General features: G+C 35.1%; 1 protein-coding gene across 1 annotated transcript in view; it reads right to left on the bottom strand.

The window, feature by feature from the left end:
- Positions 1–8772: 8772 nt before the first annotated feature.
- Positions 8773–17483, bottom strand: part of SLC9B1 (solute carrier family 9 member B1) — a 64976-nt gene continuing 56265 nt past the window's right edge. The window contains exons 10-14 of the mRNA XM_043870726.1: positions 15451–15557; positions 14451–14600; positions 11083–11191; positions 10410–10546; positions 8773–9163 (exon numbers count right to left, since the gene is read on the bottom strand). Coding sequence (XP_043726661.1) covers positions 8951–9163; positions 10410–10546; positions 11083–11191; positions 14451–14600; positions 15451–15557 — 716 coding nt within the window. The 3' untranslated portion in view covers positions 8773–8950. The remainder of the gene's footprint in view (positions 9164–10409; positions 10547–11082; positions 11192–14450; positions 14601–15450; positions 15558–17483) is intronic.

Genomic DNA, 17483 nt, shown 5'->3' with positions numbered 1-17483 from the left:
GGATGTACATGATTGGTGGGAAGGTAAATTGGTGCAGCCACTGCAGAAAACAATATGGAGGTCCCTCAAAAATCTAAAAACAGAGCTATCATATATATAACCCAGCAATTCCACTCCCGGGTATATATCTGAAAAAAACGAAAACACTAACTTGAAAAGATACATGTACCCCAGTGTTCACAGCAGTATTATTTATAACAGGCAAGATACGGAAGCAACCTAAGTGTCTGCCAACACATGAAGAGATAAAGACAATGAACATACATGCAATGGGGTACTACTCAGCCATGAAAGAATGACAATTTTCCACTTGCAACAACATGGATGGACCAGGATGGTATTATGCTAAAGTGAAAGAAGTCAGGCAGAGAAAGACAAATACTGTACATTATCATGTATATGTGGAGTTAAAAAAATAAACTAGTGAATATAGCAAGAAAGTAATAGACTCACAAAGAGCACAAACTAGTGGATATCAGTGGGGAGAAGGAAGCAGAGAGGAGCAAGATAGGGGTATGGGATTAAGAGGTACAAACTACTATGTATAAAATAAATATGCTACAAGGATTATTGTAAAGCACAGTGAATATAGCCAACATTTTATAATCATTATAAAGGGAGTGTTAGCTTTAAAGTTTTGAATCACTGTGCTGTTATATCTGAAACAAATACTGTAAATCAACTATGCCTGAATAAAAAAAAAAAAAAAAGAAATGCTGGAAAACTATATTCCAAAGAAAAGAAAATGTAATATCTCTTAAAAACTCAATTTTTGTCCCTTTTAAGATACTAAAGCTAACACCTTATCCATGGGATGTATGTAGGAATTTAGGGAGGCTACCCTTGGCAGAGTGGTGGGAGAATATTTCAGATGCTCTCAGGATGTCAGGAGGAAATAAAAGCAACTTCTAGGGTCGAGAAGAGATAGAACAGAGCCCCCAAGGAGAGAAAGGAGGGAAGGATGCTTCCTGCAAGGTTAGAATTCAGCGTACTATGCAGTCCCAGCTCTGACCTATGGCAGAGACACTGCCTGTGGCTCCTGTTTGACACAGATCTGTTTCCTCCACGAGCCTACATTTGAGTCAGAACAGCTGTGTCTTGCCTCAGAGTCTTGCCCAGCAATGACCCAGCCATCATATTAATGGGAACCTGCATGGTGAGGGTTCTGAGCCTTCACATGTCCAACTGTTTGGTCTCTAGGAAAGGTGCTATCAAATCCCAAGTCCCACAGGCGGTGCCTAAGGAGACCACTAGGCACCAGAGGGACTGCCTGGGAGAAGACCCCTGCACCGGAACTTCGGGGCTGGACTGGGGTGCTCTACAGTGCCTGGAACTGGGGACAGAGGGGAGCAGACATCTTTGTATGAAAGATACCAAACTGATATCAAAGGGCTTCATTACACATGGAAAACTGGGATTAAAAAAATTCATGAAGTGAAGCCATATAAGAAGATGGCAAGAAATGAATATTTATTATCTTTATATTTAAAAAGAAATGATAGATTATGAAAAAGTTTGTTTTAGCTCATATTTAGAGTAGGCTGCAAATGCAACTCTTTTTAAATCCTTTGAACCAAGAATAAATCAAATGTTAAGTTGGCAGGCATAATTTTACTGAATAGATTATTTAATTGTGTGATACAATGTCTTTGATTTTGCTTTTGACTTTCATGGCACAATGATTAAGAGGACATTTTTGCAAAAAGAAAAAAGGCCATAAAGCTACTAAAATTAAAATATTCTGGTATTAGTAGATAAATAAATCAATGGGGTAGAATAAAACTCCGGAAAAAGACTCATGTATATATGGAAATTTAACATTAATATATGATAAAAAAAGAGAGAAGATACCCCAAGTCCAGGCAGAAAAGGCTATTTAATGGTACTTATTATGGTTGAATTGTGTCCCCCAAGAGATGTGTTAAATCCTAACCCTCAGTGTCTCAGAACGTGACCTTATTTGGAAACAGGGTTATGGAAAATAAGAAAAGATGTAAGTTTTCTTTCAACTGTATGAAAGAAAACTCTTTTGCTTTCAACAACAAAATGCACCACTGACAAAAGACAAAAAAAAAAACAAAAAACCTGGAAAAATACCTGTAATTTATATCACAGACAGTTGGTTATTTTCTCCATGTAAAGATCTTTTAAAATAGAAAAAAGAAATACTCAGAATCTGATGAATGGACACAGGAAATGAACAGATAGTTTACCAAAAAAGAAAGGCAAACAGCCTTTGAACCTATGAAAGGATGCCCACTCATAATCAGATACTTAAAGTTATACTGAAATACCACCTGTCATTTATCAGACTGGCAAAAATCTCAAAGTTTGAAAATAAATGCTCTTGGTATGGCTCCAGAAAACATACACACACACACACACACACACACACGCTTGTATTCATTCATTGTGGGATTATTTATAATAGCAAAAAACCGGAAAGAACTATCATCAGTAGAGGGCTCCTTAAACCAATTATGACAGAGTCACAATGCAGTTCTACTTAGCGGTAAATAGAAATGAGGATAATTTCTATGTATTGATGTGGGACAGAAAAGTATGCTGCCATTTGTATAATTAGAGGGGGATATATTTCAAAGATAAATACATATTTGTTTATATTTGATAAAGGAAATACTGGAAGAAGAAACCAAAAACTAAATAAATAAAGTGTAGTGGAATTCTTAAGGTCAGGAAAAGAAGCAAGAGTTCTCCCAAAAAGCCTCTTCATGCAGTTTTGACTTTTAAACCATATATTCCAAAACTGCATTTAAATTTTGTTTAAAAGGAAATCTTAGAACAGGAAGCAAATGGAAATAAATGAAACAAACTGTATATCAAAGTGTATATATATATGTGTGTATATATATACACATATATACATACACTTTCTTTAGGAATTACATCAAATGATTTTAAAATACAGTACTCTTACTGAATATCTTTGATGAGATATAGTCCAGGAACAAAATAAACTACAAAATATCTTAAACTTCATTCATGATTTTATTGTAAGTAATAATACTGGTATTGTAATTTTGAAAAACTTTAATATTATAAGATGAAACTAATTAATATTATTAAAAATCAAGATATTCAGTATGAGAAAAAAAGATAAGTTAGGCAAAAGCCCTTATAAAGGTACATCTGAATTAGAAATACCAAATTGATCTAATCTTTTATAGCTTTATTTTTTTTTAATGATTTGAAACTATGATGACAGGAAACTTTAACATATCTAGTTATCTTACGGGACCTATGTCCTATGTAAGCTAGCCACATGTGCAGGCATGCTAAGTCACTTCAGTCATGTCTGACTCTTTGTGACCCTACGGACTGTAGCCCACCAGGCTCCTCTGTCCATGGGATTCTCCAGGCAAGAACACTGGGTTGCCATGCCCTCCTCCAGGGAATCTTCTCGACCCAGCGATAGAAGCTGAGTCTCTTGCATTGAAGGCAGATTCTTTACTATCTGAGCTATGGCTGACTCAGGTCTATGTCCTAGAATTATATTTTCTTTATATAACACTCACTTGTTCTCCTCATTAATCAGCATTGAAAGGATTTTGACTAAGTATAACCAGTGCTATAAATTATATTCTAAAATCATCAATAATATTTAAAAAGCACTGCTTTTATTCTATAGTTTGTATTAAAAATATAATGATTTCTAAAAGAGACACAGAAGTACAGAACAGACTTTTGAACTCTGTGGGAGAAGGTGAGGGTGGGATGTTGCGAAAGAACAGCATGTATATTATCTATGGTGAAACAGGTCACCAGCCCAGGTGGGATGCATGAGACAAGTGCTCGAACCTGGTGCACTGGGAAGACCCAGAGGAATCGGGTGGAGAGGGAGGCAGGAGGGGGGATCGGGATGGGGAATACGTGTAAATCTATTGCTGATTCATGTCAATGTATGACAAAACCCACTGAAAAAAATAAATAAATAAATTTAAAAAATAAAAAAATAAAAAAAATAAAAATATAATGATTTCTAAAACATATATTCCTTAGCAATGTTTACTGTGGACGTCTAGAAGCAATGATACTCTAGTAATAGTGAACATCTCTGGTCTCCAGACTTTGTTTTTCAACATACCTATCCTCATGGAAAGATACCAGTGTCTTTTGGAGAATAATTGATTCCAGGTCTGGAGTAGGGAAAATGCAATATAAATCTAGACAGCTTGTTATGCCTGAAAGGAAGAAAACATTCAAACATTATGGTACCATGTCCTAGAAGTGCAGAAACAAGTGTGAAGGGACCAAAGGGCCATTATTTGGGACAATTTGAAAATAAAAAAATGATGGGGTGAATGAAACACACTGCATATTTAAAAATTGTGAGTCGACATGAAAAGAATACAGGGGACTTCTGGCTCTAGTGATGATGATATAGCAGCAAGTGCCAAACAATCATCAGCCACAACCTACATGAAAAGGAAATCCAGAAAAGAGGGATATACGCATACGTACAGTTTAAGGTCCGTCTAGTCAAGGCTATGGTTTTTCCAGTAGTCATGTATGGATGTGAGAGTTGGGCTATAAAGAAAGCTGTGCACAGAAGAATTGGTGCTTTTGAACTGTGGTGGTGGAGAAGATTCTTGAGAGTCCCTTGGACTGCAAGGAGATCCAACCAGTCCATCCTAAAGGAGATCAGCCCTGGGTGCTCATTGGAAGGACTGATGTTGAAGCTGAAACTCCAATACTTTGGCCACCTCATGCGAAGAGCTGACTCATCGGAAAAGTCCCTGATGCTGGGAAGGATTGAGGGCAGGAGGAGAAGGGGATGACAGAGGATGAGATGGTTGGATGGCATCACCAACTCAATGGACATGGGTTTGGGTGGACTCCGGGAGTTGGTGATGGACAGGGAGGCCTGGCGTGCTGCAGTTCATGGGGCCACAAAGAGTCGGACATGACTGAGTGACCTAACTGAACTGAACAGCTGATTCACTTTGCTGTACAGTACAAGCTAACACAACATTGTAAATGTTATCATTGGATATCCCAATAAAAATTAAAACAAGAACAAAACCCCCCAAACACTCATCAGCCACAAACACACACAAAACTGGGAAAGAAATTAGTAAAATATAAAAACAATGATTGTTCTATAAAACCCTGGGAGAAATAATTTTCAGCAAAACACAAAATTTTAAGCATTCCTCTAATTTTATAATTTTTTACTGTGAAATAGTTGCTTCTGTTTTAAACAACAGAATTGATGATGAAGCAAGGAAATGTAATTTGGATGAAAAAATTCTTTAAATCTAATAAAAATTCTTTAAACAGCAAAAAAATTAATGAATAAACAAAAATACTCTGTAAATCTATAAGGAACAATACTCATATTTATTTATATAAACACTTAATAATGTGTACATGGTTAACTGGCTGCAACTTTTAAATGACATTAATAAAGTCAGTTTTTAATTTTCTAAACAGAAAATTTTAAATTCAAATTACATATGAATATCTGCAAGATTGTCTTAAAAAGTAGAATGTTTTGGTTTAATGAACACATAAAACACATGATACACTAAATTTACAGAAAAACCTATAGATCACAAAATGACAGTTTTCCCCTTAATTAAAAATATGTCCTCATTCTGACAATGGCTTATTATAGCTTTATTTTTTTACTAAGGTCAACTTTCTATTTTAAAGTCTAATTTTTATATAAATATAAAATACTATCTTATGGATATATTTTCATTTTCTTACTAGTAAAAATGATATGCCCTCATGACTTAAACATTAATCAAAATACTGGTCCATGTTACATTTTTAAAATGTTACTACTAGAATTGAAACAGTTAAAAATGAGGCATGGGGTCATAAGCGTGCTAACATGCAAAAGTATAGAAGTTGCTACTAGAACAGTAACTATTATCTTCTCCTAAAATTATCTGGGTGTGTTTCAACTTTTGGCAGTTTTAGTGCTATATTTTGTGAAAAGTGTCAATAAGAACAGATATAGTTTGGTTGCCTTAAATTACAATTGCTTCGCTTTGTAAATTTATGGGTAAATTTCATATTCTGTGCTATTTTAATACCTTGCTTATATAGATGGGCTTCCCTATGGCTCAGAGGGTAAAGCATCTGCCTGCAATGCAGAAGACCCGGGTTTGATCCCTGGGTCAGGAAGATGCCCTGGAGAAGGAAATGGCAACCCACTTCAGTATTCATGCCTGGAGAATCCCATGGATGGAGGAGCCTGGTAGGCTATAGTCCATGGGGTCACGAAGAGTTGGACACGACTGAGCAACTTCACTTTCACTTTATATAGATGAGGGAGGAGGGAAACCAAAGTAATGTTTAGTCCTTATATTTGGCTTTTGCTAAAGAAATGTGAACAATTTCTTAAAGGTTATTCACGAAGGCTGTTTGAGAAGATTTTACATGATCCATTAAATTTTAAAATGGAAAACCTTGAAAATCAATTGAAACTGTATGTTGATTGTGATGGGTTCTCTATATAGCAGACTTCATTAGTTGCTACTATTGAAATATTATTCTGTATTACTAATGAAAAGAAAATCTCATGTGAAGAGTGGTCCACTAATCTTTCATTTCTGCAGGCTGACTTCAATTTCTACTAACTGAAAAATCAACAGTTTATTTCCATTAGGATTTAATTTTATATGTGTAAATAAGTACTATGCACAGTATTTCATTTAAAAACTGCTAAAGCAGACTGTCATTTTATGGGTCAGTTCAGTTTAGTCGGGCTTCCATGATAGCTCAGTTGGTAAAGAATACACCTGCAATGCAGGAGACCCTGATTTGATTCCTGGGTTGGGAAGATCCACTGGAAAAGGGTTAAGCTACCTGTTCCAATATTCTTGGGCTTCCCTTGTGGCTCAGCTGGTAAAGAATCCACCTGCCATGTGGGAGACCTGGGTTTGATTCCTGGGTTGGGAAGATCCCCTGGAGAAGGGAACAGCTACCCACTCCAGTATTCTGGCCTGGAGAATTCCATGGACTGTATAGTCCGTGGGGTCACAAAGAGTCGGACACAACTGAGCCACTTTCACTTTCAGTTTAGTCACTCAGTCGTGTCTGACTCTTTGCAACCCCATGGATTACAGCACACCAGGTTTCCCTGTCCATCACCAACTCCTGGAGCCTACTCAAACTCATGTCCATTGAGTCAGTGATGCCATCCAACCATCTTGTCCTCTGTCGTCCACTTCTCTGCCTGCCTTCAATCGTTCCCCGCATCAGGGTCTCTTCTAATAAGTCAGTTCTTTGCGTCATGTGGCCAAAGTATTGGAGCTTCAGCTTCGGCATCAGTCCTTCCAATGATTCAGGACTGATTTTCTTTAGGATTTACTGGTTTGATCTCCTTGCAGTCCAAGGGACTCCCAAGAGTCTTCTCCAACACCACAGTTCAAAAACATCAATTCTTCGGCACTCAGCTTTCATTATAGTCTGACTCTCACATCCATACATGACTACTGGAAAAATCACAGTTTTGACTAGACGGACCTATGTTGGCAAAGTAACGTCTCTGCTTTTTAGTATGCTGTTGACATTGGTCATAGCTTTCTTCCAAGGAGCAAGCATCTTTTAATTTCATGGCTGGAGTCACTATCTGCAGTGATCTTGGAGCCCAAGAAAATAAAGTCTGTCACTGTTTCCATTGTTTCCCCATCTATTTGCCATGAAGTGATGGGACCGGATGCCATAATCTTAAGTTTTTGGAATGTTGAATTTTAAGTCAGCTTTTTCACTCTCCTCTTTTACCTTCATCAAGATGTTCTTTTGTTCCTCTTCACTTTCTGCCTTAAGGTTAGGTGGTTCATCTGCATATCTGAGGTTATTGATATTTCTTGTTGCAATCTTGATTCCAGCTTGTGCTTCATTCAGCCTGGCATTTTGCATGATGTACTCTGCACCGATGTTAAATCAGCAGGGTGACAATATACAGCTTTGATGTACTCCTTTCCCAATCTGGAACCAGTCCATTGTTCCATGTCTGTCTAACTGCTACTTCTTGACCTGCATACAGGTTTCTCAGGAGGTAGGTAAGGTGGTCTGGTATTCTCATCTCTTTAAGAATTTTCCACAATTTGTTGTGATCCACACAGTCAAAGGCTTTGGCGTAGTCAATAAAGCAGATGTTTTTCTGGAATTCTCTTGCTTTTTCGATGATCCAGCAGATGTTGGCAATTTGATCTCTGGTTCTCCTGCCTTTTCTAAATCCAGCTTGAACATCTGGAAGTTCTCAGTTCACGTACTGTTGAAGCCTAACTTGGAGAATTTTGAGCATTACTTTGCTAGTGTGTGAGATGAGTATAATTGTGCATTTGTTTGAACTTTCTTTGGCTTTGCCTTTCTTTGGGACTGGAATGAAAACTGACCTTTTCCCAAGTCAGTTTAAGGGTACTGCAGAAGAAATGTAAGAGTATTGCAGAAGAAATGTAAGTCTAACTTTGGTTATTAATTCAATCAGTCACTAAAGTAGAATTTAAAATTCATTTAGTTGACCCACTTAAAGTTGCTTTATTTTTGTGAATTCTTTTTCCTTTTTCTGGTAATCTTTTCTAAGTGAATTACTAACCTGATGAAGAGTTCTCCTATTTAGAGACTTATACTATCTTATCATTCTTACATTAGGTTCATTTAATTTTTTATTGTTTTTAGTTTGTATTATGACAGTAAATCCAACTTGACAGATTTCTTTAACTTTCCTAGGGTATTTATGCTTTGATTTTGTTCTTGAAATAAATAAATACTAAGAAGGTATTCTATTTTATATTATCTTTATTAAATTAACTTTGGGATAAAAAAATTATAGGAATCCTCTGTAGTCAAATCATATATTTATTAAAGGTTTGCTTCTATGTACATTCTTCACGTATGTGTACCTTTTAATTTTTCCCTTATGTAAGAGAATTCATTAAGAGAAGCAGGCAAGTGATGGCAAATCAACTTTTTAATGAGGTTGTGATCCTGATAACTCCATTTTCACTTTGTTTGTATCATAGCGAGTGAGTAGTTTAGGTCCCAGAATGCCAATAATTAGAGCTCCATTTGGAGCTGTGATCAAGATGGATAAAAAGGCTACTGTCATCACATCCTTCGAATATGATTCCAAATGGGGTGCACTCATTCTTGCTTTTTCTAGAGCCAGAGGACCTAATACAGCCTATATTTAGAGGAGAAAAAGATGAGGCATAAAGAAAAATGCTAAATGGAGTTAACATATAGTAAAAATAAAGAGCTCTGTTATAACAAATAACACCTAGTACTAGACTACTAGAAAAGAGACAAGTGTTAAGGAATTTTTGTAAATGACTCATCAATTCTATGTTCTTCTTAGCAAATATTATCTGGAAGGAGAGTGAAGCAGTGACAAATGACTGATTTTGTGTTCTTGTCATCTCAGCTTTCCCCTGTTCAAGTATCTTTTTTGAGTGCTCACAATACTTTTGGAACCTCAGGAGTTCAGATGAACCAGAGTTTTGCATATTTGTCTTTACCGTGAACCACTAGGTTCCTGGCTACAACAAGACAATACAAAGTGCTAAGGTTTCTTATGGTTCCTTAGGATTTTGTCATACATCTTCTTCTTGTTCTTCCTACTGGGAGCAGTGTGATATAGTAAAACTGACAAGAGTTGTGGAATTTATAACTTGCCTAAAGTTATAGTAAAGTAACTTGTTATTCAAAACAGGCAGCCTTGTCCCAAGGACCTGCTTTGCTAATCATGACATAGATTTTTTGTTGCATGGAAACTCACAGGCTTCTGTTTTGGAGTAACAGTAGAGAAAAGAATTTCAGGAAATCAGAGAGAATAACTACAAAGTTTCCTTTTTCTCTTTCTCTCATTCATTCATTCAGCATTAATTTTTGTAGGCATACAGAGCTTATTTACTGTATACCTACTGCATGCTAAGTGTTAAGTATTAGGGAAAAATAACAACAAAAACTAACAAACACTTCTTATCCTTCCTATATATTCTAGTTGAGAGATTCAGTCATAAATCAGTCATGCAAATTAAATATATAATTAAAAATAATACATATGCATTTATGTATGGTAGAGTGACTGGCAGGGGTAGGAAAGATATATTTCAAAAAGAATCAATGTGTCTCTACTTTAAAATCCTAACACTTAGCTCTACAATATTCAGCAAAATATAAAATTCCAGTTTCAGAAGTACTCTTATTTTAAATTTTGGGAAAACAGAAAAATGTTTTCATAAGTTTAGCAAGTATTTGTCACTAAAAGCACAGTGTTTTAAAGATTATGTTACTTTTAGTGAGTAGTTATGATCAATCAAGCATTTAAAAAGACTAATAGCCCACATTTTGTGACTAGTTTTTTTTTTTTCATTTAGAATTTAAAAAATCAACATTAAGATAATTAGAATGTCTTAATATACTCTTACCTGGACTGTAGCTTTCGGCATCCATGATAAAGCAATAAATATTTTCTCCTTAAAATTAAAACCGGCACAAGACATCAATACAAATGTAAAAGAAATTCTAACCAATAATGCCAAACTCACGGTACCAACAGAAACGCCTGCAACAGAAAAAGACAAACAGTATTTGGGAAGAAGTGGTTCTTTATGCCTAGAAATGTAATTTGCAAAAGTGCTGAAAACATTTTAGGACTACTGTCTCTCTATATCTTTAATAAGTAAAAATAATAATCATAAAAATAAAAATATGATTGAGGCTTCTATGAAAGTACAAGAGATAATCTGATGATGGAGGTATGATGAAAAGTAAGATAAATTATGTTTATTTAATTCTGAGCTAACAGGCTTTGAACTTTTACTATAAATGAAAGTATATAGAAGGTGCTGCTGGTATCTAATATTTCCCTTCAGAAAAAAATTCTAATTTCTATTTCCTCAGATCACTCAGGGAAGATATTCAAGGTTGTCTTTGGTTACAAAGACCATACAGGGTAAAGGAGGAAGAAATGCATATTACAACACGAGCTTCTGAAGGTCCTTATAGCATTCAAAGACATATTGTAAGTAAAAATAAAAATTACTCCATTTTCTTAAATATTTTTAAATCTTACATTTTTATGCCTCTAATCATTCTTACCAATAGCATTTGATTTAAGAGATGCAACAGATACTTCTGCTCCAACCAAACCAAACAGAAGAGGTTGGAAAATATCCCACGCAATTCCAATAATTTTTTGGACTCTAACCTGTAGAAAAGAGTAATACATTTTCAGTTATTGTGACAAATAAAAGTATTTGCATTTCAGACATATAAAAGTTCTCAACATTTAATAAACTTAAGATATTTTATTTGTAGAAGAAATTTTAAAGCAATAAAAATTAAATGAGGTTAACTGTTTTATACAAACAGAACTTGACTAAAAGAAATTTACAACACAATAAAAATATTAGTTGGTAATTTTGTCATGGAACAAAAAAGATATTATTTGGCAATTTTATCTTTGAAGTTCCTAACATGTTCTGATGGTGCAGTAAGAGTTCTACCTTTTGTTTGTGAGGCAACTGAGCAGGGATAGAACTACATCATGCCTGATGAGAACATATTCAAGCTCAGTTATCCTGGGACCAAATCCCATGAAAATGAATCCTGATATGTCCTAAACTACTAGGAAAAAAATTCTGGTGATCTGTTAGGCCTGCTTCCAAATGACCCATATTAAAAACATGAACCAAACCCAAACAGGTCATAGATTCTCATTTGGTTGCCTCACTGACTTCCCTTTCTGAGAATTAATCCCTCCCAGTGCTGCTCCCACAATTACATGGTTACAGGAAACGCTCCCACTGACAGAAAAGTACTCTGGCTCTTTTCTAGGAAGTTGGATAAAGAGATTTTAGTCTCAGTCTGTGTTTATCCTTTTTCTTCTTCCCCCAAACAGGAGGAGATTCGTAAAACATTCATATCCTTTGAGGCAAAAACTATTTTCATAACTACTCCCCTTATGACTAGGTTTTCTGGTTGCTCTTTATAAAAGTAAGTTTGAAAAATGAAATAACAAAGGAAAACCAGTATTTCTGTCTTCTTCATAGCACATTATCCTATGTGTTACTTATTTAATCTTTAAAATCTATTTATTCTTTACTGTTTGATTTTCTTTATCATGTAAAGAGATCAAGTAGTTTTCATTTTATTTGTAATTTATTATTAGCCATTTAATTTCTTTTATAATTATGACTTTATCAGAATACTAAACAGATTGGGAACTTCTTAAGCTGATTCTAAAATTTATCTAAGAAAGAATATGGACAGGAACAGTTAAGAAATACTTTAAAAATAGGTACAATAAGAGGGAATCTTCTATACTAGATTCTGAGACATAAAATGACAATGATTTAGAGCACTATTAGCATAGGAATGGGTGTTTAAAGAGACTTCAGAAGTAAATATATATATATCAATGAATTATTGGATTAATCAATAAATAATTTGACAAAATTGACTATGCAATTCACATGCATATATATATGTATATATGTATGTCTATGAATACATATATATTTCTTATTTTTTAATATATATATTTTTATATATATAGTTAAACACATGCATGTACATCCTTACCTCACAACATTCACAAAAACAAATTCCAGATGAAGTAGAGAATTAAATGCAAAGCAAAACTACCAAAGTATTAAATGATAATATATAAGATGATATAATGTTCATAATCTCATGATCTTGGGTGAAAAAATCCTTCTTAAACAAGATAAAGACCCAAAACCAAAAAGGAAAAACCGACAGACTTGACTATAGGAAATTTTACGGCCATACAAAAGACATCATAAATGAAGATAAGCAAAAATTAAACATGACATGTAGATAACAAAGAATTAGTAGCCCTAACATATAAAGAAACTCTATAAATTAGGAACAAAAAAGGCAAATAAACCAGTTAATAATGGGCAAAGAATATGAATAGGTAGTTACAAAAGAATATATGAATAGAAGCTTGTTGTCATTGTTTAGCCGCTAAGTCATGTCTAACTCTTTTGTGACCCATGGACTGCAGCCTGACAGGCTCTCCCCTGTCCATGGGATTTCCCAACCAAGAACACTGGAATGGATTACCATTTTCTTCTCCAGGGGATCTTCTTGACCTAGGGATTGAATCCATGTCTCCTGCATTGGCAGGTGGATTTTTCACCACTGAGCCACCAGGGAAGCCTGAATAGAAGTTTACTCCACTATTAACCAGAGAAATATAAAGAATAACAATGTTATAAAGTTTCTTACCCATCAGGTTATTTAAAAAATCATTGGTAATATCCAAGATTGTTGATGAGTTTAGGTATTAAAGGACTCTCTGATACTGTTTGTAGTAAATAATAAAAATAAAATCTTTTAAGGGATAATTTGGCAATGTGCTAAATCACTTTAGTCGTGTCCAACTGTTTGTGATCCTATGGACTATAGCCCGCCAGGCTCCCCTGTTCATGGGATTCTCCAGGTAAGAATACTGGAGTGGGTTGCCGTTTCCTACTCCAGGAGATCTTCCTTACCCAACAGTTGAACCTGCATCTCCTGCACTGGCAGGCAGGTTCACTAGTGCTACCTGGAAAGCCTAATTTGGCAGTAACCACCAAAATAGAAATGTACCATTTTTAAATTCAGTCATTCCATTTCTAGAAATCTAGTCCTACAGAAGTATTCATACATTTGCAAAACCACACATGAATAGGACTGTTCACAGTTGTGCTGTTTGTAATAAAAGATGGAAGTGATCTACATGTCTACAAACAGAGGAGTGATTAGAGGAAACAACCTGGGACGGGGCTTTGACATTTGGGGGTGGTGAGGGGAAAGGAGCATTTTTCATTTTATTACATATGTGTAGCTTCTTATTCTTAATATTTTATGAGCATAGTTTCATGTATTAATTGCATAATTAAAATTTTACTAAATACATCAATGAAAGTTATATAATCATACTGCATTAAACTTGGGAAAAAAACTAATGTGATCACTCAACTTCTGATTGCATTTTAGTGTATTTCCAGTTCCTTTTCTTGAATATTTTATTCCCTTGATTGATTCATTCACCTTGAAGATACAAACTTATGGAACATCTTCCAACTAGAATTAATATTTCTTTTTTAGTTTTTTTTCTTAATGTACATATTTTATTGAAGTATAGTTGACTTACAATGTTTCAGGTGCACGGCAAGGTGATTCAGTTAGACATATACACATATATTATTTTTCAAATTATTTTCCATTATATGTTATTACAAGATATTGACTATAGTTTCCTGTGCTATACAGTAAGCCTTTGTTGCATATCTATCTTTTAATCAGAAATCTAGCATTCTACTCATATTAAGTCAAACAAGTGGAATCAAAATGTCATATATTTTTTAATAGAGTAAGATTTCTTAAATGTCCATTTCAGATGTAAAAAATGCAGTTATTTTATCTCTTAAAAAATGGTGTATAAAAATATTCACCTTTTCTTTGGACCAACCTGTCCCTGCAATGAAACTCAATACTAGTGTGCACAATCCTCCAGCTGTGTTCATATTAAATTTATGGCTGCCTAAGACAGCAGAAATACACATACTCAAAATTAAAAACGCTCTCTTCACTTCAAGTTTTCCCTAGAATTAGACAGATATTTGGAAATTAATTTACGTTAAATATATAATAATTATATTATCTATCATTTATTACTGACCCTTTGATACCATGTCTTTATATGCTATATCAAATAACATCTAAAGTTTGACTTTATTTCTCACCACATATTTTAGCAGACTTGTAACAACATTTGCAATTATTAAGTTTCATTTTCTGCCACATCTTTGATACTACCGTCAGTAAAATGGTTATAATACTTTAACTGTAAGAAAAGAAGGAAAGAGAAGAGACCCATATAACCTGTAGTTCCACATAACATATCCAAAGAATTCTTAAAAATAAATGTCTGAGTATCTTTTTAGCTGAAACAATAACTACAGGGAAATTAAGATGGAAGTTACAGAAATCAAAGAGTAATGGCATATCTTTTAGGGCAGGAAAGAGTTGATAGTGTTGCTTTAGTCAAAGGGAGAGGGAGAGAATTTAAGTCAGAAAATATGCAGAAATAAGTGGGAATATATTTCCCCCAAAATGTTCAATGGAATGTCTGAGGGAAAAAGATAAGGGAAAAAAGTCAGGAGTCAACAGGCAATTTGGTGAAGAAAGAAGTGGACGAAATGGAGAAGTTCCTCTGAATTAAGTACATTTTTCTGATATTCTCTATCTAATCTGGAAGCAGAGACTTCATATTAGGGCCACTGACCTGGATCAATGACAACTATGCTCAGTTTTAAGCAGAGAATAGGCATTGGAGGCTACTTTTGGAGAAAGAAAACTAAAGATTAATATTTCATGGGTCTTCCAAAAGTTCAAATTTTTCACAGAAATGTCTAATACTGTACTTCCAAATAAAGATTATATTTTATTTACCTGATCGCTACTTGGAAAATGTCGAGCAAACATTCCCAAAACAATTCCTGAAAGCACACCAAGACCTGCATCCCGAAGAGGGGATAGGATGTTATTAGATATGTTACCTGTAAGGGCACACAATAAGAAAAACATGGCAGAGAGAGGTATTTTCATATAGCCAACACAGTAGGAAATCAAATGTAGGTGATTCATAAAGAAAGGTATGTTATTACAGAATAAATACACAAAAATGGACCTTTAAAGTTCACACTCATGAAAACATGCATATTTATTTGATAAAAGTGTACTCTCCAATCATTTAATATGTATACACAACTCAGAAATGTTCACTGAATAAATAGGTCAGAAAACAAAGAAGAAACCACAATATGCTCCCCTTACACACCCAACCTAAGAGATCAGGTCAGGTAGAAAAAGGCATAGAGACAGGTGGAGGAGTATCTCTGGCATCGAGCACATGGCTAATAATGTTGTTCTCTGCTATTCTATTATGGCAAATGATTTAAACATATTTATCCCAGGATCAATCCTAGAATATTCAAGGATCAACTGATTTTCCAGTACATTTTATATTTTATGGATACACGTAGTTTTATTGTAATACATTTTTAAAAATGATCTAGAGTCACACAAAAAAGTTTAGTTGTGCTCTGTGTATTCAGCTCAATACAAAAAGGTATTAAATATACATATTTTAGAAATATTTTCCCATTAAAAATAACAGAAGTGTAGGGTGACAATAGCATGATGGTAGAATGGGAACTCCAGAATCGTGATCCCCCACAGAGACACCAATTTAACACCAACATACAGTCTAAAAGGCTTTATGCTCATCTAAAAAGTTACAGCAAGAGAAAAGCAACTCATCACATAAAAGAGAACGCCCATAAAATTATCAGAGGCTTACAGAGCAGAAGAGCTTCCCTGGTGGCTCAGACGGTAAAAAAAATCTGCCTCCAATGCAGGAGACCTGGGTTTGATCCCTGGGTTGGGAAAATCCCCTGGAAAAGGAAATGGCAACCCACTCCAGTATTCTTGCCTAGAGAATTCCATGGACAAGAGGAGCCTACCGGGCTACAGTCCATGAGGTCACAAAGGGTCACGCACAACTGAGCAACGAACACTTTACATGGCAGAAACCTTACAGGTCAGAGGAAGGCAGGATGACATGTTCAAAATGTCGAAAGAAAAAAATGCCAACCAAGAATAATATCCCACAAAACTGTCCTCCAAAGTGAACGTGAAATTAAGACTCGCCCAGATAAACAAAGCTTGATGGAGTTCATCACCACTAGACCTGCCTAATAAGAAATCTTAAAGGGAATCCTTCAAGTGTAAATAAAAAGATGTTAGCAACACACAAAACTACCGCACAACTGCACTCATCTCACACACTAGCAAAGTAATGCTCAAAATTCTCCAAGCCAGGCTTCAACAGTACGTGAACCATGAACTTCCAGATGTTCAAGTTGGATTTAGAAAAGGCAGAGGAACAGAGATCAAACTGTTAACATCTGTTGGATCACTGAAAAAGTGAGAGAGTTCCAGAAAAACATCTACTTCTGCTTTATTGACTATGCCACAGCCTTTGACTGTGTGGATCACAGCAAACTATGGAAAATTCTTAAAGAGATGATAATACCAGACCACCGTACCTGCCTCCTGAAAAATCTGTATGCAGGTCAAGAACAAGTTAGAACTGGACATGAAACAACAGACTGGTTCCAAATAGGAAAAGGAGTACATCAAGGCTGTACATCATGAGAAATGCTGGACTGGATGAAGCACAAGCTGGAATTAAGATTGACAGGAGAAATATCAATAACCTCTGATATGCAGATGACACCACACTTATGGCAGAAAGTGAAGAAGAACTAAAGAGCCTCTTGATGAAAGTGAAAGAAGAGAGTGAAAAGGTTGACTTAAAACTCAATATTCAGAAAAGTAAGATCATGGCATCTGGTCCCATCACTTCATGGCAAACAGATGGGGAAACAGTGGCTGACTTTATTTTATTGGGCTCCAAAATC

Source organism: Cervus elaphus, chromosome 17 (assembly GCF_910594005.1).
Source record: "Cervus elaphus chromosome 17, mCerEla1.1, whole genome shotgun sequence".
NCBI classification, from domain to species: domain Eukaryota; kingdom Metazoa; phylum Chordata; class Mammalia; order Artiodactyla; family Cervidae; genus Cervus; species Cervus elaphus.
The sequence above is the reverse complement of the archived record's forward strand: the minus strand, read 5'-3'. Positions and strand labels throughout refer to the sequence as shown.